This window comes from Sycon ciliatum, chromosome 6 (genome assembly GCF_964019385.1).
Source record: "Sycon ciliatum chromosome 6, ocSycCili1.1, whole genome shotgun sequence".
Lineage (NCBI taxonomy): Eukaryota > Metazoa > Porifera > Calcarea > Leucosolenida > Sycettidae > Sycon > Sycon ciliatum.
Window position 1 is genome coordinate 28,307,192 of NC_088648.1, and position 23,571 is coordinate 28,330,762.

The window sequence follows — 23,571 nt, forward strand, 5'->3', positions numbered from 1 at the left end:
AAGAAATGTTCTCTCTACCTCGCCGGTACATTGTTTGAGCTTGTCACCGACCACCGGCCCCTCACACCAATCATCAACTCGTACTCGCTCGATCAGATTGAGAATCCCCGGCTCCAACGCCTGGTCATGAAGCTTCGTCCATACCAGCTGCATGCCACTTGGCGTAAGGGTACTGACAACGCTTTCGCCGACGCGCTGTCCCGCAATCCAGTGGATGATCCCACCCCTGACGATGAGCTCGGTGAACACCCAGCCCTTCGTACTCCTGCCATACGCGCTTGCATTCGGAAAGACACCGAAGGCCAGATTGCCAATCTCCGGTTTGCCGAATTGCAAGAAGCCGCTCGAGCTGACTCGGATTATCAGGCACTCCTCACCACCGTCCGGAACGGATTTCCCGACGACAAACGCGACTTATGTCCTGCTGCCCAGCCGTATTGGACAGTCCGTCATCATCTTACAGTCGACCAGGACCTGGTACTGAAAGGTCCTCGCATGGTGGTCCCGCGTCCCCTCAGGCGTAGTGTGCTTGACGACTTGCATGCTGCTCATCAAGGTCTCAACCGTACCAAGGCTCGTGCTCGCCAGGTGGTGTATTGGCCCCAGCTGTCCAACGACATTGACAATATCGTTCGCAGCTGCGCTGAATGCCGTCGCCACGCACCTTCCCAAGTGAAGGAACCGCTGCTGGCAACTGAGGATCGTTGTCCTGCCCTCCCGTTTGAGAGCACCAGCGCGGATCTGTTAGAATGCCAAGGCTACCAGTTCCTGGTATACGTGGACCGCAAGACCGGCTGGCCCTGTGTTGCCAAGATAGGACGCACCGCCACCTCCGCTGACGTAGTCCGTGCGTTCCGAGGCTGGTTCGCGGATCTCGGTGTCCCAGCTGTCCTGACGACTGATGGTGGTCCGCAGTTTACAGCGCAGAATTTCTCCGCCTTCTGTCAGCGTTGGCAAGTCCGCCACGCCAGATCCAGTCCGCATTACCCACAATCGAATGGCCATGCGGAGGCGGCTGTCAAGGCCATCAAATCTCTCGTGTACAAGACCACCACCAACGGAGATATTAATGTCGACGCCTTCCGTCGTGGCTTATTGGAATGGCGTAACACTCCCCGTAGCTCCGGTCAGAGCCCAGCGCAGGCCCTGTTTGGCCGCCCCCTGTCGTCATTCGTGCTTGCCCACCGGACCAGTTTTGCCCCAGCGTGGCAAGAAACCGCTGACGAAATCGACAGTCGTGCCTCTGCCCAGTCTGAAGCAGCCAGTCAGCACTACAACCAGTCTTCCCGTTCTCTGCCTGCCCTCCGCCTTGGTTGCCCTGTGGATCTACAAGATCCCCGCAGCAAGTTGTGGAACGCCCGCGGTACCATTGTCGCCATTGGGAGCCACCGCGACTACATGGTCAAGCTTCCCAGTGGCCGAATATACTGGCGAAACCGTCGCTTTCTTCGTCCTGTTGTCTTGCCCGTAGCACCTGCACAGCCGATGCCTGCTACCCCCATCACTCAGCCTGCCCCGCCAGTCCGGCGCAGTCAGCGAAGCCGCCAACCCCCGTCTAGGCTGAATATTTCGAACACTCGTGGCCAAACTTATGATTAGCTGCCTGTGTGTCTTTCTGCCTCTTGTTGAGCTCAGCTATTTTCGTATTCAGTTATCTCTATCTGCTTTGCCGTCCTTTCTAGTTGGTATTAGATGCCTTGTTGTCATCTCAGAAGGGGCGTGAGATACATGTATGTAAATGTAATTGTTATATTTCTATCTCAGGAGGGACGTGATGTATCATGCTAGCTACTCATGTATTGCGCATGTACTTCAAGTTGTTATCACCCGCATAACGCGTATTGTTACGTTATACGCCTTGCTTCACGTGATTACGTCATGTCTCTATTGGACGCATGCACGCATCCATATTCTGGATTCATGTGTTCTTCTCCTTGCTCTTCTTCCTCACTTGAGAATGTAAATAATTAGTTTCTATTATCTTGTCACCAAACTAGTTCCTGTTGTCTAGTAGTAGTGGTGTGCATGAGAACATAACATACCCACGTTACCCGGTTGTTGCAATTCACCGCTATGCACAAAACATCGAAAATAAATGAAGAACCTTGGAAGATATACTTGTAGGAAGGGTGTATGCTCAACTTGGATTGACATTTTGCTCACCCCCAACTGGCATCAAGGGAATTCATCCGCCTTCGGTTGAACTTCCCAGTTTGATCAATCTGATATTGATATACAAACATACTTAGATTTTCTCAAATATGACTTCTAAAACGGAAGACGTGTGATGTAACCGAATATTCTGGAATTTCCCAGCTTGAGCAAGTGACTCTACAATGTCTGTTGATTGGATATGTGTCCATAGGAATTCAATGTCCTGTAAATCCAACGTCTCCTGTAAATGGCGCAGTGTCTAGTGGCGGTCGAAATGCTTTCACGATCAGAACATACTCGTGCAGTACCGGATATCAACTATCTGGAGCAACAACAACTGTCTGTCAAACAAATGGAGCATGGTCTGGAACACCACCTACATGCAATCGTCAGTACTTCTTCCTTTTTTTCCCTTATTCTTTTATCAAATAATTTTGTAAATGTTACCTCCAAGTGAGTGCCTGTATATTAAGCATCCTATAAAACTGTTGCTCTCAGAGAGAGTAAAGGGACAGATCCAAAGCTCACCTTAACCTTTCCTATTGTAGCGTGCTTCCAGTCAAAAAGCCTTGGGGCTATATTCAAATGTAGGGCCACCCTCATTTATACTGTCATGGCGTTAAAAGCGGTTGAAATACCACAAGCAAAAGTGAAAGTACTTGCATGTGACTGGTTCTGTACCAGTGATTCATGCCCTGCTGGTACATTTTTGCAAAGGCGCTTCTCTTTCTGGCTCCGCATACACTGGCAGACATAGAGCCATAGACAGCACTAGCAACATCATGCAAATTGAAAGGTAGTTGGCGATGGCCAGATGTTGCACGAGAAATCCTTTCTCGCTCAACTCCCTCCCATTCGGTCGATCATTGTCCGTAATCAACGGTCGAAAGGTCTATTCGTATCAGGAAGGCCTCGGCTGTCGGCTCGAAGGCACCCGAAGACGATCTGAGGTCCTGAAGCAGAGTTATGACAATCGAACGAAATTTGCTGGCACAAGTCAGCCGTGAATTTGAAACACGCGCAAGGTGGTTTCCCTGACTCGCTGCCCACGCATTCACACATGACATACGTCATTTTCCAGCTACATTTCTCAGCTTTCTCCTTTAAAAAAACTGACCGTTCTGCGATCGAAATACCGTATTTCCCCGATTATAAGTCGCACCCCCATTTGCACGTTGGAGTAATATTGTTTCGATATTATCCACTTCCGCAGTAAGTCATGCTCGATTGTAAGTCACATCAGGTTTTTTACCCTGAATTTTAGTGTAAAAAGTGCGACTTATAATTGAGGGAAATACGGGAGTTGAAATGGCTGAGAATTTAGTGCTGCGCTCGTAGGTCTGGCATTGGAATGCTTACATTGCACTGCGGCGTTACCCCTACGACTCTGTCAATAGCGAACTGGGTATGGCTGCGTTCGTCTTGCCCAGAGGTTTCCATAGAGTTAAAGATTGTGAGAATCCTCCAAAGGCTATCGATGTTACATCCAGATGAAAATGTGAGTTTGTGAAAATCGTGCGTCGGCTAAAATCAATTTAGGTGCTAAAGGGCTAGAGGGGAAGTGTACCCTAATATCAAATTTCACCAGTTGTAGTCTTCGTGGTGCTAAATTGAATGGTCTTGCTGAGATTCTCCCTTCCTCCTTTATTCCCGATTGTACTCGCCACTTCCAACGAAACTGGGTGCTAGATGGGGATTTGCATACAAAAATACCACGAAAAGCGCCATTTCGTTGATATAGAAGCACGGATGAGCGTGATTTGCTCATCTGTTGTAGTCTTTTGCATGCCGAGTCCACTGGCTTAGGTCCGAAAAGGCTGTGATGGGCCGTATTCCAAATCGATGGGTTCAAAAGGGAGTTGGTTATGAAGCGTATGACGCATAGCATGTTCGGATCGGAGACGCGCACCAAACCTCCGTAGGTACTACTGGAGTTTGCGCAGCTTGTACCATGGCAGCTGCAAGTCTGCCTTTGTGGCTAGCCCTACCCACAGATGGCTTCTCAAACAGTTAACCAGCGTAGCGCAGCAAATTCTCTCTAGACTTCGTCGACATCACTAGTGGAAAGGCACAGCCAGGGTCACCTCCAAATACCACCCCGGAAATATTCTGCAGAGTCGATTCTCTTCTGCGTAGGACACTGCAATACTTATGTTCTGCTCGACACTGAGGCTGGTGGGCGTCTTTATCCACATGATCCGGCGACGACCAGTCCATTGTTCAATCTTGCCATCGTCCTGCATGCTTGTAATGAGTTTGACAAGGATTTTATGGGCTGTGTTGCCTCGAAGCATACCAGCGTGTCCGGTTATCTTCTGATTAAACTTCTGCAGTATAAACATTTTATACATCTCTTATCTTTTACTTTTTTGAATGCTCTTCTTCATTTTGTCGGAACACATCATTTTGTACTTGCTTTCTATTTCAACTCCTCTAATATTCCTTCCGTACACAGGCAGAAAAATATTATAACAATCACATAACACTGCACCTTTACATCTAATACAACCCCATGACAGTATTTTTCCTAAGCCACTTTGGTGTTTCATATCTGAAACTTGCATCTTTTCGCATGTTTCTTGTTGCTTCCAATATTTTGAAGGCGTCCTGTGTAGCGGTCAAGCTGCTCCTCCTAATGGAGCTATTGGCAGTATGTCGTTGGAGATTAATGGTGCAACAATTTTCACCTGCAATTCCGGATATAATGTAGTTGGAAGCAGTGCATCTGTTTGTCTTCCAAATGGAACTTGGTCGACTTTCGCGCCAACTTGCCAGCGTACGTATAATTATGATTATCTAAGTTGATGTGATGCGGGAGCTGTAACAAAATAGAAAATCAGTCATTAGAGAGTCAGAGCCTAAGAAATAATGTGGATACAAGCATTGTACTCATGGCTAAGAGGACGAACAACATGAGGTGTCAGGTGGTTTCCCAGCAATTCCCGTAATGTGTCTTAAGAGATTCAAGTGGGGCTAAGCTGTTCTGCCTTTGGAATCTTTCAAAGGTCACTAGATGTTACTTCCTCCACGTCATCGAAATTGTCGCAGTTTGACTAGTGACTTGTCACTTGTTACTGACAACTCCATAAGCTAAGCCATTCAAAACCTATTACACAGTATGATAGTCTGAAGACTGAAGTAACGTTCCAGGACAGTTGGACTGAGAGTTTTCAGGCAGAGATGAAGTTCTCGTCGTCGCTGATGTCAATGGACGCAAAAATATCGTTCCGAAATATTTCAAGGAAGGTTGAAAGTTGGTCGCTCCTCATCTCAAACGCTTTGACTTTCTCCACAGGACAAGAGCTGCTATGCTTGTCGTCTGCTAGCTCTGGATGATTTCTATTTCACCAACAACGAAGCCTAGTAAGATCACACGATCGTTGCGAGGTCGGTTGATTATCGTCGGCGGAATCACCTCGATCTTGAAATGAACTTTTTTTAGCCGTGGCATGCCGATTTATTTTAGCTGTGTGGTCACTGCTCATGCACGTAAGTGTACCATCACGTTCAGTTCGCCCTCTGGTATACCATGTTACGGCACCTGCGCGTGCATCACTAGCACTACGTGTAGAGTCTACATGGCTCTTGCAGGTACAGTCATGCACTGAGTGTCTCAGCCAGAGTGACAAATTTTATCGCTGTTGCAGGCATTTAGTTTGCTGGCCCCTCGATGTTTCTCCATGCGCTGCCACTTGTTCCACCAAGTCATTCTCACCCCAGCTAAGGTAAAACAGTGATGAGGCTTGAGTGAATGGCCATAAGCACGAGAAATGTGCAGGCTGCAAAGCCTGACTGATCTCAGCGAGTCGAAATTACCATCGCAGCGACATCAACGAAGAAGTTGCGTCTAGTTCAAAAATGCCAGCTTCCAATAACAGAAAATAGAACTTTGCTGTCACCCTATACTGATGACTATCGCCTATGTCCGATTCCTTGCCTCTGGTACGAGTGCTGGTGAGTAAATACCCCGGTTTATATCAAAAGTCAAACTGCGACAATTTCGATGACGCGGAGGAAGTAGTTCGATTGTTTGTTGTTCGTAGTAAGTTAGCTTTCCCTATCCTGGCGTGGGTTTCTGATATTGTATTTTTTCCTGTACTTGTGATTCTGGTGTTATAGCGATACAATGTCCGGCCAACCCAGTGTCTCCTATGAACGGCGTTGTGTCTTCTGGTGGTCGAAATGCTTTCACGATCAGAACATACTCGTGCAGTACCGGGTACCAACTATCTGGAGCAACAACAGCTGTGTGTCAAACAACTGGAGCATGGTCTGGAACATCACCAACATGCACTCGTCAGTACTATGTGATAACCTTGTTTTCATTTAGGCCAAGTAAAAAAAGGATTGTTTATGGTCCGCGACCGCCCCAAATTTTCACCATTTTGGCCGAATTATTATATTTTTAAGTACTGGTAAAGTACTGTAAGTACGGCCTCTAATCAGCATGGCCGTAGATTTTCGAAGGTGAAGTCCACAGACTGAACCAAAGGTTAGTTGCTAGTACGGGCTTGAAAATGACTCTGATTATCAGCTGCCTGGTTTCCTTCGGTTTTTCTACGTAACGTTGGTTGTTCCACTTTTCATCATTAGAATCTTCAAAATTGTCTTGCGAGGCGTAAATTATTCATTGCTAACGATTCATCTGCATCACATGGATTTATCACACTCTGCGCCAAATGGGTTCAAAAAATGAAAACGGAGAAAAATGCATGTCTGAGGTTGCGAACACCTACCCTACAGCCAACCATGGATAATAAAAATAAAGTTAAATAAAAAACTACTCAACAGTACTTCACACTTCCTTTTCCCCGCGTTATCACCTCAGCTATGCCAGTTTTGTATGTTGAAACCCCCTATATAATAGCAGTTTGGTCTATATTTTTAATCATTCAACATCTACCTTCACTGATGAGCTATGTATTAGCGAAACAGCTGTCTGAAGGAGTTTATCAATATCGTATATGGAAGTGTCCTCGCAATGGTGATGGTTGTGTGCAGGAGGGTCCAGTCGGCTAAAGAGCGCAGTGTAATGGTGGAGGTGACTCAACTTTTTCTTCAATGGCCGAGAGCTCTGTCGCACGCTGTAATAATATTCTTTGTAGAAGTATAAATTGTAGAAGTATAAATTTACCAAATAGATCCATGCCGTAATCTCAATGAACACTTAACCCCTGGAGCACGGTTATACAAAGTACTTGTTGGCTCTCCCTGTCAGATACGTTGGCTTTAGCACTCCCCAGTATTTGTGTAGGACGCATATCTGCAGCTGTGGATATGCAGCATTGCAAGTCAAGTACTGCTGTATATACCGTTTTTATTGCGTTGTCACGGAGCCGGGGCTCTCCATGAGGTTGAGTGGAGACCCAGTTGTCTGGAGTTCGTCGGCTGCATTCAGACCAATTATCGAGTCTGAGTGATCATCAGGAGCTACTGGAGGAGTATCAAATTTGCTGACACCTCAGCCACTAAGCTGCTTTTGTGTTGCGACTTCGAATTGAGACCGTTCTGACTTCATTGTTTGCTGGTTCATGTGTCTTGCAGGTGTTGTGTGTAGTGGTCAAGTTGCACCTTCTAATGGAGCTATTGCTAGCATGTCTTTGGAGATTAATGATGCAACTATTTTCACATGCAATTCCGGATACAATGTAGTCGGCAGCAGTGCATCTGTTTGTCTTCCAAATGGAACTTGGTCGACTTACCCACCAACTTGCCAGCGTACGTAAACGATTATTTAGGTGAAATAAGAAATCGATCCTTGGAGAGCCAGAGCCGAAGAAATGCTGATACAGGCATTGTATACATGGCTGAGAGGAAGAATAAGATGGGACATCAGGTGGTTTCCCTGCACTTCCCGTCAGGTGTCATATGAGATCCAGGTGTGACTAAGCTGTGTTGCCTTTGAAATTTTTCTAAGGTCACTAGATGTTACTTTTACTGTTTGTGGTTCATGGTAAGTCAGTATTTCCAATTCTGGCATTGTTTTTCCGTTGATATTTTGTTTGGTGTATTTGTCATTCTGGTGTTATAGTGATACAGTGTCCTGCCAACCCAGTGTCTCCTTTAAACGGCGCCGTGTCCAGTGGCGCTCGAGATGCCTTCACGAACAGAACGTACGCGTGCAGTACGGGATATCAACTTTCTGGCACAACAACAACTGTGTGTCAAACAACTGGAACGTGGTCTGGAACACCACCAACATGCACTCGTCAGTACTATGTGATAACCTTGTTTTCATTTATGTCCACGTAGTTGTAGCGATTGAGTTGTGCTGTAGTGAGGTCTATAAAAAAAGTAGGAAAAGAGAGTATAATCTGTCGAAGTCATAATATGTCAGGGTGCGCATGTATAATTCATAATTATCATTACTTCCTTCTTGGCATTGATATATCCTCAGGATGTTCACACATCAAGGATTCACAGTTTGGCAGGGAAAGGGAAGGAAAATGGGTATGATCGAGTTATAACTCGATCATACCCATTCCCGAATTGGAATCGCTGAGAATGATTCTTTTTGGAGAATGATCATTCCACCTCACATGCTGGAATGAGCATTCTCATTCCGGTATCAAAATGAATAATGGTTGCCACGAGCCAAACTATGTAGCATCTGGTTCAAGTGCCTCGAATCATGCACTCAGAAGTACCTTGACTCTCTCAAGGAAACTAGAGTCTGGTAAAAGAGAAGAGAGCCGCCGTTCCACAACGACATCATGGAATTGGTATGTCAAGTGATTCCTGGTTGATTCTGGCACGTTTGTTTGGTCAGGTTATTCTTACCCATTCCCATTCTAGAATGGTTGTCCTTTACATTCTGAAAATGCCCAACCAAACGCTACCTAAATGTGTGGAGACAACTCGGCAGCGTCTATTTTCAACTCATCTTTACAGTTCTCACTGATTTTCAGTGCACACAACAAAGGATTACCCACGTCATTGCAAAGGCAAATTACTCAGCTCTCCTGAAAATTGATTTGAGTTTTCTCTGACAAAAGTTGGATCTGTCGAATGTCTTGAAGTGGATGTAAAGGAAAAATTGCAGCTGTTCTAGCATGTGTAAATCCAGCTTGTGTTTTCAGTAAATGTTGTGCACTGTATGACTTTTAATTCTGTTTGTAGATTGTCTTCCTGGCGATGTAATTTTACTGATAACACTTGGTTATGGTTCAAAGTTCACACTATATGGGCCTCAACCAGCGAAAACAGCCCTTAGGGTCAAAATTTTCAAAATTCCTTTTTGGTTAGAGATTTGTTGAACCACATCTACTGAAGGAGTTCAGCCAAGAAAAAGTTCAATATTCCGATTCAAAACGGGTGTATACACCAATGTACAATATGTACTCCAAATTGGTGCAATGTATGTATACGATGTAGGTGTACAATGAATATTCATCATTCCAAGGTGGGTGGGCAGCTTGAATACTTTTGAAATGAATAGTGAAGTAAGCAGCTATAATGATAAAGAATAGCTGATGAGTGCGGAGAAATGATCGACATATTCGCAGCTGCATCCTGCGTGGAGTCGTTTCGCAATCTCGTCTTCCATTTCTTCCTCCGCAGCTGAAGACACGACGTCGCTACCGTCCCTAGCCCCAGACTCAGAATTTATGTCACTTGACGACTCCTCATCTTCCGATTCTGACGAGTAATCGGCCACCTTGAGCCGCATCGCAGTAGGAGATGACGGCTGCGATTCCACCTTGCTGTCGACATCAATGTCGGAACCAAAGAACGTTTCATCCTCATTCTGAACTTCAGCGGCTACTTCAACATTCACTCCCCACCAGGTTCGAGCTAGCTGTAGGCAATTACTGCCGTGTGTACTCTGCGAACAGCTCTGGCGTCCGCAGACATCGCAACAAGATCAAGGAACACTGGAGTCGCCACTCGACACCACTTCAATTTCAAAATAAATTACTTTAAGCAAGGAGTTCAAGAAGTCGTCGCGCTGTTCTCCAGAGCGATCTATTACGAAATCTCTAAGGGTCGTTTTCGCTGATTGCGGCTCATATTACCCCACCCATTATGGATGGGGATAAGCGGTGGCATAATCTTTCCAAGAGTCAAAACTGACAATAGCTGAGCTTGAGAAACTGGACTGGTTTCAAAGTTCTAGAGGGAACGTTGTTCGTTTTCGTAGGGGTAAAGAAGATATGACAATGTCATGTGTTTGGGTTCGAAAAATTCCAAAATGACTTTTGGAAAAGCGAATGAATGGAAATGAAACACAGTGGAGAAAATATTCTTCGTAGTGAAGTACTTCTTTGAAGAAGTACAAATACAATTGAAGGCACAAATACATGTGCAAATATGTCCAATAAAACAGTGCCTGTTATCACAATTAACACTTAACCCAAGGACTGCTGTTTTACAACGCACCTGTGGGCTCTCGCTTTCAGGTCTGATGGCTTTAGAACTACCCAGTGTTTGCGCAGGACGCAAACGAGCCGGGAAGGATGAGCCCCAGGGTGATACGGCACACTGTGTTCATTTAGCATTGCAAGTCAAGTGCTGCTGTTCCTTCCGTGTTTATTGCGAGAACACGGTGCTTGGGCTCTCTGTGAGTTTGAGCCGAGACCTAGCTGCCTGGATTTCGTCAGCTGCATGCAAACCAGTCATCGAGTCTGACTGTCAGGGGCTACTAGTGGAGTATCAGTCTGGCTGAGACCCCACCCACTGAGCTACTTTGTGTTGTGGTTTTGAAGTGAGACCATTCTGATGTGGCAATGTTTGCTGGTTCCTGTGCTTTGCAGGTGTGGTGTGTAGCGGTCAAGTTGCACCTTCTAATGGAGCTATTGCTAGCATGTCTTTGGAGATTAATGGTGCAACTATTTTCACCTGCAATTCTGGATACAATGTAGTCGGCAGCAGTGCATCTGTTTGTCTTCCAACTGGAAATTGGTCGACTTCGCCACCAACTTGCCAGCGTACGTATACAATTATTCAAGTTAAAATAAGAAATCAGTGATTAGAGAGTCCTAACAACAGAAAAGTGTGGATACAAGCATTGTATTCAAGGCTAAGAGGTAGAAAGAGAGAAAGAAATATCGAGGTGTCCGAAGGTTTCCCAGCAATTCCTATCAGATTTCTTATGAGATCCAGGTTTGACTAAGCTGTGCTGCCTTTGCACTTCTTCTAAAGTCACTAGATGTTACTTTGACTGTTTGTGGTTCATAGTAAGTCAGTATTTCTCGTTCTGGCATGGTTTTCTGTTAATGCTTTGTTTGATGCATTTGTGATTCTGATTTTATAGTGATACAATGTCCTGTCAACCCAGTGTCTCCTATAAACGGCGCCGTGTCTAGTGGCGCTCGAGATGCCTTCACGAACAGAACATACTCGTGCAATACTGGATATCAACTTTCTGGCACAACAACGACTGTGTGTCAAACAACTGAAACATGGTCTGGATCACCACCAACATGCACTCGTCAGTACTATGCGATAACCTTGTTTTCTTTTATGTCCAGGTTTTTTGAATAGTTGAGTGGTGAAGAAGTCAGGAGGTCTGTAAAATTAGAGGAAATTGGCTATTGAAGTCCGTGATTGGGCATGTCTAATGCATATCTTATCTTCTTCTGTGTGGTATTAATTTCTGATCATGTTCACATATCAACCATTCACAGTTTGAAAGCTCAGTGGAAAGCTGAGAAAATAAAAAATAAGCTTTCCACTGATATGTCGTTTGATATAGCGCGACGTGGATTCACGGAGCAAGGAAGAGCGAAACACAAAATACGCTTAAAAATGTTGACAATTTGTTTGCGCAGTGAGTGGTCTGTATCTATCAGTATCGCTCAAACGGGGCATCTCGCCTATGAGACATCGTTGCACGGCGCATGTGAAGTATAGCTCAAAGGATTTGCTTGGACTTCACGAATCTGGAGAACTTTGAATCGTTGTCCTGCGTTGAGTAAAACTTCAGAACCGAAGAAAATTGTCGAGGTGGGCACAGTATCTCACTCAGGCGCAATAGGTAGGCCTTTGCGGATAATGCCGGCAGAAAAATTGGCAGAATTCGGTACTTTTCCTGGTAAGTTTCATGCATGCTTGGTATGTGGATAAAAAGAAATGGAGCAGAATTCGAGGAATTGCCCGCCATAAGGTTTTTATAGTTCTGCCAATTTCACTGCTTTTCGAGCAGAATCTGCCACCTTTTCGAGCGTTATCCGCCAACGCCTAGCAATAGGGCAGCTCTCAAAAGGCATAAATACAATTGTATTTCTCCTGTTATATCTAGTTGAATGATTTGGAGGAAGGAGATCTGTAGCTCGCTGATGAGATCGATAAATGTGAAGACATTCCGCAGCTCGTGATTGAAATTATTACATTTTGCAGCTGTGCACTCGGGCTGAAGTACGCATTAGCACGTGCCCTGGCAGGAGTACGTGTGTTGTGTCCTGATCGGACTCTGAACTGATTTATAGTTTCCATTCTTGAACTTATATGAAGGGGCACAAGCGAAAAGGGACGTTATCCCGCGGTACGTGATTTCGGGAATATCTCACTTGAAGCGAATCAGCTGATTTCTGACTTTCACGTTCGGATCGAACTTGAAACCGTGCGTTTTTCTGGGATACGTGATTTCCTCCTCAGCCGCCTTCTTCAGGCCTTCTTTCTGGATATCGGGGCCTTCCTGCTGAGTGATTTTATCTGCGCATATGTGTGCGATTGTCAGGGTTGCAATGTCTTCGTCATCGTCATCATCGTTGACGCTGTCTTGATTCATCTCACACAGCTGGTCTCTCCCTCCTGGCCGATCCACTGGTGCCCTAGGCAAGACATCGGCCAGGAAATGGTCCTTCCCTTTCCTCCAATCCGCCATGAACTGAAATGCCTGCAACTTCATAATTATTAATCACAACAAAAGTCGGTTTTCAATCTTATCCAGTGTATAATGATTAAGCATGGGCATCAGTCTTTTGTGACCTGTGATAATCGTGAATTCTGTGCCAGTCAGAAATACATTGCATTTGCGTGCTGCCCAGAATACTGCCAAACATTCCAGTTCTATCATAGCATATCGCGATTCAGTTTCTGAAATGAATCAACTGGTGCACTGAATTAATCACCAAGCGCCCTCTTGAAATTGTAACAATGCAAATCCGAGGCCATTCTTTCTGGATGCATCTGTTTCTAAGTGCAATGGACTACCAAACCGGAAATATGCCAACGTTGGTGTGTCGAGAAGTGTGTGTTTCATTTCAGACATAGCTTGATTGTGTTCTGTAAGTCATAGGAATTCTGTTGATCTCTTCAACAAATCTCTTAGAGGCTGTGTGTGAGTGGCCAAACATGGTGTGAATTTAGCGAATTGATTCGCAAGCCCTAAAAAAGATCTGAGGTCGTAGGTGTGCAAAATTCTCGAATTGCTTTCAACTTCTCATCTGCCAGTGTCCGGCAACCATGCGAACGTGACTTGGACATGGCCATAATCCTGATTTGTCTCCTATTTCAGTCTGACCGTGTCACTTTCTTCCAATGAGACTCGTTGTAGAGAGATTCTTCCCACTCGCACTTCGTGCACCTAGACTGGGTGGCTGTTTGTTTCTCCGGCGGATTCCATGGTGTTTTTTGTTCCTGATTGCCTGCAAATTTCTCCTTCTTGTACTGGGATATCCTCAAAGCTTTTAGTTGTTACTCCTGGCATGTTTGTTCCATACCTGACTGCGTCTGCGCTGCAGCTTCCTCTGCATGACATAATTATTATTAATTTTATTATTATTCGAAACTCGGGTATTCAGCCAATAATAAATGTAGAAAAGGAAAAGGATATATGGAAACGAGTTGAGAGTAACTCTCCACCACTGTAACTAGATACTATATACAGTCAGATAGTGCAATAACTAGGCACAAAACTGACAGAGTAGTGAGACATTCGACGTCCTGACACCTAGCTTCAACACATCTTCGTAGCGCTAACCGACGGCCTTCCAACTTGGAAGGTTCGAGGTTATTGAGAGACCAAAGAGGGGAAGGTAAGCGCATCTTGCACTTTCCGACTGTATGTGATATCTAGTTACATTGGTGGAGAGTTACTCTCAACTCGTTTCCATATGTCCTTTTTTTCTACATTTATTATTATTATTATTGCTATCGCTTCCTCTAGCTTTGTCGCGACTTTTATGAGGAGCTTCATCGCTTCACGGTCTCAGAGTGAACTTGCTTCACGCGTGTGTTGCGGTGCTCATAAGCTTCAATTGTGGTCCTGTAATCATGGCAAACGGCTTCCAAGGGACTTTGGAAATTACACACTGCATTTAACTCCTTGAGGATGGTGTAAAGACTGGTGAATGTCTCTCCCTCTGTTTGGCATGCTCGATAGAATTCCATGCGATCAAGCAAACCATTCCTTTGTTTCCTGATGAAGATCTCAACAGCTTGAAGCCAGTCATCCACCATGGATTGCTCGTTCAATACGATGACTCCTTGCCTTGAATATCTCCGCCGTTCTTCGTCCACGCATTGTATAAGAACCGTTTTCTGTGTTTCTTCCTTTGCTGCCCTGATGCCTTGACACTTCGCTAAGACAGACCGTGCCTCTTTCCAACCGACAAAGTCTGCGAGACTGGCGATCGCTCTCAGGATAGGACGGTCACTGCAGTAGACTGTCTTGTGCTGTCTTGCTCTGTCATCATTTCCTCTTTGACCGTTTCCGTTGTGTAGTGTCCTTTCCAGCGCTGCGCTCACGCTTGAAGTTGTTCTTGGAAGAGTTGAATTAGCTGTGGGATAGCGTCCTCCTTGACGTGATCTGTCGGGCTTGTTCCCGTCGCATTCGCGTCTGACTGCGCCATGTTGTGTCCTGATCTGACTCATCTGATTAAATTTTATTGTGTCCATGCTTGACCTTACAGTTATATTGATGAGAAACTGAACACAATGCAAGATGACTTCTAACTCAACACATAAGTGATAGCATCAACGTTATCTAATCTCGCACTCCATGTATGACACTGTATGTGTTATCACGTGACACAATATCACATCAACGTGGAATCGGTAATGGCTCTGAGAGTGTTTTAACCCTTTCAGACCCATTGTTGATTCTACGATTTTCAAAATGAAGCCAGCTTGATGGGGATGGGATTTTCATTGTTTGATATTTTGTTTTCAACTACAGATCCAGACGCCACAAAGGAATAAAGCATGCGCTGAAGAAACAAAACCAGAACACATATTCACATGTGTCAGCCCTTCTTTCTCACGTTTTCAAAGACAACGAAGAAAAATGTAGATTTGTTCATGGATAGAGAAGGGAGGAATTGGTGTGTCATTAGTGCTCATGAATGTTCCTAGGAGACTCAGAGAATGTGACAGTATAGTATTTGTATCTCTGCTCCAAAGTAGCAGTCAGGAGATGCTTGTAGCATTCACTTTCAAGAAGAAAAATGACAATTGCTCAAAAGGCCTTGCTATTTCGTCTTTCGTCTCGTTTTCGTCTCATCTCGTGAACAAGATGTGGAATAAGAACCGATTGTTTGGCACCTGCATGAGCAACAATGCCGGTTGGTGCTGTCTGCATTTCACGACGTGTTCTTCGCGCTGAGAACGGATTGTCATGGGACGATTTTGTTCCCACCTGCAGGATGCGTAGTCTTCAGGAGCACGGCATAGTTGATTGCTCCTGGAGAAGAGCATAATGTTAAGTTGCTCACTCCACTCGCTTGACAACTCTAATGCAATCAAATCTTCAATGCCTCCATTTATCTTGTTTTCTTTGTAGGTGTTGTGTGCCCTACCCTTAATGCACCCACGAACGGAGCAATATCACCTGGCGATAATGAGGTTTTTGCCTTGCGAAGATTCACATGTAACACTGGATTCAATCTTGTTGGCAATTCAGCATCTGTGTGTTTATCAGGTGGAACTTGGTCAAATGTCACACCTCAATGTATTGGTGAGTTATTTCGTATAGTTGTGGCTTACTCACTTCTACCCATTCCATTCCATTGATTTACTTCAACGAGGTGAGGTTAGGTCTGTATTGTGCATATGGCCGAGTGGAACACAGAAGTTCTTGTTGGTGTATCACGAGGTCTATGGGTGGCGGTTCGAGCTCTGCAACCTCCTGTGTGCTGACATTATCATGGCAAGATTGACGGGGCATAATTGATAGGGCCGCAGGCGCACAAAAGGAAAGCTGTGATCAGAAGAGGTGTAAGCATACCAGGGGGAGACTAGCTGTCGATGACAGCATTCTCTCTTCCGTGTCACTTATCGCCAGTGCACGTTATAGGGCGAATCCAGATCGACTTGAAATTCGAAGATCAGGACCTACTATTAGAAAAAAGGGTGGTCACTGTTTTGAAGCTAAGATGCACGCATTTATTATATCTACCGTGAAAAATGATCCGGACCACCAGTTTTTTTTCTTCTATTGTGGACACGTAAATAATATTGCCATAATAGTGTGGGCGATGATGGAGAGTACACAATCATAGTGCTGCATTACACGTATGGAATTACTTTTATAGCCCTATTATTCGGTGCGATTTACAGAACTTGGACAAACGCTACTCATTAACACACGATTTCTGCTCTGTATAGCTGGCTGTATATGATAGCTGCTCCTTTGCCTAGCTTTCACACTATCCCTAAAGATGCTCTGTGCGCAGAAAGGCTGCTAAAACATGGATGACAAAACCAAGTTCAGTATTTTTCAAAGCTCTGGGGAACAAGCTTGTCAGATCGAATGCCTTCCTTCTAAATGAAAACCTGTACGTCTGATCCATCACATGTGAGATTTTATTGTGAGGCAATTTTGACATCTAACCAATCAATACGTTGTCTGGTTATTATTTTATTAAAATTAGCGGCGCGGAGACAATAACTTTATTAAGTCGATCAGCCGAATCAGCGAAGCGGACATTGGACGTAGTAATGGACAAAAATGAAAGATGGATAATAAAGTTTCCTAACAAGTTTTCTAGAGACATACATCAGGGAAATACGTCTCAATAATGAAATATAGCAATAAACAACACTACGTGGAAGAGTACGAATGCACTATGTGAAAGAAAATAGGAAGTAAGAAGGTGAAATGCGAATGACAAGAGAATTGTTAAATAATAAATGGGGTGGGTAGATGAGAAATAATAGTGATGTGAGACTCAGAGAGGGCGAAGTGTACTGCTCACCCCTGTTAATGGTTCACACTTCTCTTGACTTTCGCGCTTCACCTTCTTTTTTCCTTTTTTCTTTCACATAGTGCATTTCGTACTCTTCCACGTTTATACTGTTATTTAATGCTGGATTTCATTATTGAAACGTTTTCCCTGATGAATACCGCTAAACAAACTGTCAGAAAACCTTATCATCCATCTTTTATTTTTGTTCATTGCTACGTCCAATATCCGCTTCGCTGATCCTGCATATTTTAATACGCTTCGCGAGAATGAACAGTCATGTCTGCCTTCTTGCCTGGACAAGTGAATTGTCTAAGCTGTCACAACATGACGAAGAATTCTTTGCTTTATGCAGGAATACAATGCTCAGGACCTTTAGCAAATCCCACCAACGGGCGAGTGAACACATCAACTATCTCAGTATTTAGTGTCTCGACATATTCTTGCAACTCAGGGTATGAATTGGTTGGCGAAACAAATTCCATCTGCCTTTCCACGGGCCAATGGTCTGGACCGGCACCAACTTGTAGCAGTAAGTTTCCAAATCTTTGTACAACGTTCTATTCTCCAGTGGTATTCATACTCAGCTTAATTATGGCCAGCAATCGAGGACATCTGGGAGTTTTGCACTCGTCCGAGGTGCGATTTTTGGCCTGGGCCAAGCACAAGGAGAATCCTTCTGCCAAAAAAAACCCTGAAGAAAATGGTTTTTGTTTGATCCTTTCGTGTAATATTTGTAGCCATTCAAAGTTATTTGCTGTCTGGAGCAGAAACACTGAAATTGACTAATTACTGCATGACTGAACTCATGTAGTCATGTACTCAAGCATGAAGCTTCCACTGATTTAAAAGTTTTTTTCTGGAGTGAATCCTGCTCTGTGGCCCTGAATGAACATTACCTGCGCTTGCGGGGCAGCTGAAATGGATCACTAGTGTGTCTTGCAGCGGATGTTTGAGTGCTCATTGTAGATTTTGATGGTAATTGAAAACTCTCAAACCACAGTCGGCGCGGCGGTGGGATTACAGTTTTCTTGTTGATTGATTTTAAGTGTTTCATCTCGTACGAATGTCTGTATCGTACTAGTGAAGTGGACAGGGTAATTTTCTTCCTCTGGTCTTCGTTCGGCCGACTTTGCTTCGTCTTCGTCGATTCGAAAAAAATTATGTTGATATTCAATGTACGTTATGACATGCGATTGTTGGCTATGTTATAATTCAATACGGGTATTCTGAAAAGGGGTATTTGGTCAGTATACTTATTATGAATGAAATATGTTGACAAAGGCGATGGGCAAAATGTTATAAGTTATGACTAACTGTCCACCAACGTAACCAATAGTAATAAAGAGAAAAAGAAAAAAATCTGCTGTCATCGCCACACTACAACAAAGTCATGAAAGCTTTTAAAAATCGATTTTCCTGTCACATTCATCATTGGAATGTCGTGACTAAATAGTATCCGTGTGGAACAATGATTAAAATATTAGTCAATCAAAAATGTGTTACTAGAGCAAATTAAAGTGCTAAAATAGAATGAAGAAAGGTGGGACAATACTATTTATTAGTGTCTCATCCCCCCTCCCCTCCCCGTAGGACTCGGTTCTAACTTCACTTCTATTGTCCCACCTTTCTTCATTCTATTTTAGCACTTTATTTTGTTCACGTAACACATTTTTGGTTGAATATTTAATCATTGTTCCACACGGATACTCTTTAGTAGCAGTTAGTTAGTTATTATTAGTGTCTCATCCCACCCCCCCCCCCCCTCCTCCCCGTAGTACTCGGTTCTAACTTCACTTCTAACGCTAGAACTAGAATGCTAGAACTGGGTCCCTGTTTTTGAGTCCTAGTGGTGACAGTCAATTTTTCTTCCCGTTTGTGTCTTTCCTTCAAACTAGTGAAGGTTCTAGAAATGTGTAATACGACAAACAATAATGCCGTGCACCTACGAAATGTTTTGTCTCCACGTCGATTTTTTGAATGAAATATGTACAAGTTCTTCTACTTTTCTCCAATACTTATATTAGGCATCAACTGCAATGCTCTTCCGTTCATTTTGAACGGAAATGTCCAACCTGGTCAAGCACCACTTATTCGAGGTAGCACTGCCTTTGTCAGCTGTAATGAAGGATTTTCACTCTCAGGGATGAGCACTATAACTTGCCAATCAGATCTCACTTGGCCTACAGCACCAACATGTTCACGTAAGTGTCCAATAATGCTTGCCAATATTGGGCAACGCACCGAGCCTTTTATGCTCTCGTCATATATCGCTTTCTCTTTTTTTTCACCGCATTATGTCAATCCAAGAAATTGTGAACGGTAACATTTTGTTTTTGGATAATGCAACAATCCCTCCATCTTAAATTGTTTGGAATATTTGGTGTGTCTAATGGCTACTGAGAGTAATAACCTCCCTTCCCACTTGAACTGTTTGACCTCACACTCTCCTTGATCATGATCTCGCTTTCCAGTATTATCCACTGGCTTGGGTAGCTACATTCTCACTCCGCATCCAAACATTGCCATAGCTAACAAGGCAAATTAGGTCATGACGTAATCAGGGTGGTTATAATTATTTTATTATAGCAAACGTTGGGCACCTATGTAGTTGGGGTTGTGACATCGTACTGGTTCACTCACAGCCACAAACCACAGATCAATGAATAGTGAATACTAACAACACTTGTACTGATGATTTAGAAGGGGGCTTAGAGAAGGCCTGCTGATATGATTACAGGAAGGTAGCACACTTAGCATTAGGAGACCCTGCCGGGAGTGTGGGAGAGCAAGACTAGACTAAGAGAGTAGGTAGCACGCGAAGACACGGGGGTGTAGTTGATCTTACCAAAGGAGGGAAAGGGGTGAGAGAAGAAGGGTTTGCAGTACAATACAGCAATTACTAATGAGAGGGGAAGCTTGAATGGTACAAGGTGAACACGAAGATAGAAGTCAGCCGTACAGTAACCACAACCTGAAGGTCAAAAGGTAAAGATCAGCGGGAAGCGTATGAATGTGTGTCGTGTTCAGTGGTGTGCAGATGTGTATGTAAATGTGTACGGGAGTGTGTGCATACCAGAATGTATAGTTGCATGTATGGGGCAAAGGGGCCCCTACAAAACTTATGTATCCTCGTGCAACTGTCCAATCCAAGAACTGCCGAAGATCCTCGTCAGCTGTGTATTACAATACTCAACGCTACTCAACGATTCAACCAATCATTTGGCTGTTCTTTTTTTTCTTCAGAAATAAGATGCTTGGCCCCTCTCACCCCTCCAATGAATGGCAATATATCAAATGGAGATAATGTGTTCTTTAGTATACGAGAGTACTCATGCAGACCTGGCTTTGAACTTCAAGGTGCCAAATCTACCGCATGTCAAACTAATGGAAACTGGTCAATGTTACCTCCTACATGCAATGGTAAGTGAGGCAGTACTTTTTTTTCAAATGAGTCTGTCATGCCAGGCATAGTTGGATGGTCTAAGACCATGATTGAGAAACCTATTGTACCAGATTCGAATCCTGCTTGGAGACGGTCGGATTTTGTCTAGCAATTTTTCAGCCGTGCTGCGACCCACAGTTAATTGGAAACTCGTGGCGTGCCACGCCACGAGCGAAACAGCGAAAAATGGATGCAGTGAATGGGATTTTCGGTATTTGACCACTTTGTGGTCGGTCCCCCCCCCCCCCCCACCGCTGCGCCTTGATCCAAGAGGATGGTGGCTTTCTTGCGGATCTGGAAAACTCGGCTTCCAGCAGAGTCTTGTGGAAACCGTCATTTCGTCATGACATGCATGCCTCCTTCCTGGCAAAAATATGTCTACAACATTTTGCAATGTGATACATTTGATCATCAGTAAAAAATTCCGGCAGTAGGACAAGAATCGTAATATTGAAGAATAGATAATAATGGCCACAGTACTACAATCTGGAGTTGAATGGCATCTTTATCTGGCTACCATCTGTAGTAGCCATTTCCATCACCACAGAAGAGTTAAAAGAGCATGTCTGAGAATACCAAAGTATGTGTGCTAGTGCATCTCTCCGATTTCGCTCAAAATTTGCAGTTAGGTTCCCTTTGGGGTGTGAATCGATTGTGCAAGGCCCTTCAAAAGCTTTCTGAAGGGAACCTTGAAACTTGCATACCCTCAAAAATTGCCGAAGTATCCCATTAAATGAGCCACGCCAAAGCTAATACGAACAACCTACAAACAAAACTCCATCAAGCCAACATTGCCCCACCTTAGAAGAGTTCCTGGAAAAAAAATGGCCGAAGTATCCCATTATTCATGGGTCTAGAAACGAGTCACGCCAAAGCTAATACGAAAAACCTACAAACAAAACCCCATCAAGCCAACATTGCCCCACCTTAGAAGAGTTCCTGGAGCAGTACCGCTTAGCCACGCCAGGATCCCAGAAGACCAGGGCAATCACCCCCTGACTCCAAAAATGATCGGTTTTGGAAAATAGCCAATATCCAAGCGCTTGCTAAACAGCCAGCTACGTCCTCAATTTGCAAGAACTATACACCGGCAGATAGTTGAACACCTCTTCAAGCGCTGAGGACATGTCCCCCATCTACCTTTTGGGGTTTTATTGAAATAAACTTTTTGAATTTTTCCACTCCACCATGCTGAATTTCGGCCAAAGTCCTACCTGGGCAGGAAAGCTCGCCCCTCCGCGACGTTTTCTCAGCAATCTCTACTTCAATACTACTCCCAACACTGCAGAACGAAGTGTATTGTTGACACTGACAAGGAAAAGCAGCGGTGATCACTTGTCACTCCAAACGACAAGCTTCTGCTTGCGCCACCAATAATTTTTGGTGCGCCGTTGATGCAAAAGTTACTGAAGTCCTATTCAAAGTATTGGAATTTTATTGTAAAATGCACGGTGAGATCGCGTGCTCTGTGACATAGAATGACGCTTCCTGGATCAGGGCCATCGATCGCGATCGTGCCTGGAACGCTACTCGGAACAGACCGTGATGGCTGAGGTAAGAAGCGCTGCATGTCCTGCTTGACCTGCTGAGAACCCCCACAAACTGTCCTACGAGTGTTGCAATGGCAGCAAGCCGTTGAGTCATACAAGGAGAGTTATGCATCTTTCACATTTACCTCCTGCAATCCAGAACATAGACCAACAGTAAAAGTTCCTTGTCTTCACGTCGATGCTCGACTAGAGCTGCTAGCTCAGTCGGTTTGTGTTCACTGGTACGCAAACAGCACTGGCTGCAGTGCATGCACTTGTCTTGTGAACTGAACGATATATTTCTTACGTTATAAAGAATGTGATTTCATCATCTTTTCACTGGTCTTCGAGCTACATGGCCAGGGAAAGTCCCGGTACGTAGGCCTACAACATGGTCAGCATGTTTTGAGCGCGGTAACAACGTGAGTGTGATCACTTCCAGACCAACGGGCTTTCAAGGCAAGTAAAAAGTGCACTTGATGAACGTGACTCTGAAACCTCGTCAGCCGTGCAAGGACTTCGCATTCTTGCGTCATAAGGCACGTGATTACACCTTGCCCGTTGTAGTAAAATTCAAGAATTGTGCTCAGGACTTCAGTCACTTTTGCATCAAGAGTCGCATACAAAAGTATTTATTCGGTTGGCGCAAGGAGAAGCTTGTCGTTTGGAGTGACAAGTGATCACCGCTACTTTTCCTTGTCAGAGTCAACAATACACTTTGTTCTGCGGCGTTGGGAGTGGGTGTTGGAGTAGAAATTGCTGAGGAGACGTCACGGAGGGGCGAGCTTTCTTGTGCAGGTATGACTTGGACGTAGTTCAGCATGGTCGACTGGAAAAATTCAAAAAGGTTTATTTCGAGAAAACCCAAAAATGATGATGGGGGACATGTCCTCAGCGCTAGAAGAGGTGTTCTACTATCTGCTGGTGTGTAGTTCTTGCCAATTGAGGACGTAGCTGGCCGCTTTGCAAGCGCTTGGAAATTGGCTATTTTCAAGGCGATCATTGGCTGCTTCAGGGGTGATGACCCTCGTCTTCTGGGAGCCTGGTGTGGCTAAGCAGTACTGCTCCAGGAACTCTTCTAAGGTACGGTAATGTTGGCTTGATGGAGTTTTGTTCATAGCTTGTTCGGATATGCTGTAGTGTGATTCGTTTGTAGACCCTAAATAATGTGATATTTCGGCCATTTTTGAGGGGTATGCAAGTTTCAAATTTCCCTTCAGAAACTTGTTCAAGGGCTTTGCACAATCGATCCACACCCAAAGGGAACCTACCTGCACATTTTGAGCGAAATCGGAGAGATTCGCTTGCACACATACTT

The 23,571-nt window shown here is 44.4% G+C and overlaps 1 protein-coding gene across 1 annotated transcript in view; it reads left to right on the top strand.

Moving 5' to 3' along the window:
- The window catches only part of LOC135819839 (sushi, von Willebrand factor type A, EGF and pentraxin domain-containing protein 1-like), a 180,592-nt gene that overhangs the window by 23,716 nt on the left and 133,305 nt on the right, over nt 1-23,571 (top strand). Inside the window, exons 5-11 of the mRNA XM_065333122.1 lie at nt 2,366-2,542; nt 4,757-4,930; nt 6,274-6,450; nt 7,699-7,872; nt 8,186-8,362; nt 10,908-11,081; nt 11,408-11,584. Of these exons, the coding sequence (XP_065189194.1) occupies nt 2,366-2,542; nt 4,757-4,930; nt 6,274-6,450; nt 7,699-7,872; nt 8,186-8,362; nt 10,908-11,081; nt 11,408-11,584 (1,230 nt within the window). The remainder of the gene's footprint in view (nt 1-2,365; nt 2,543-4,756; nt 4,931-6,273; nt 6,451-7,698; nt 7,873-8,185; nt 8,363-10,907; nt 11,082-11,407; nt 11,585-23,571) is intronic.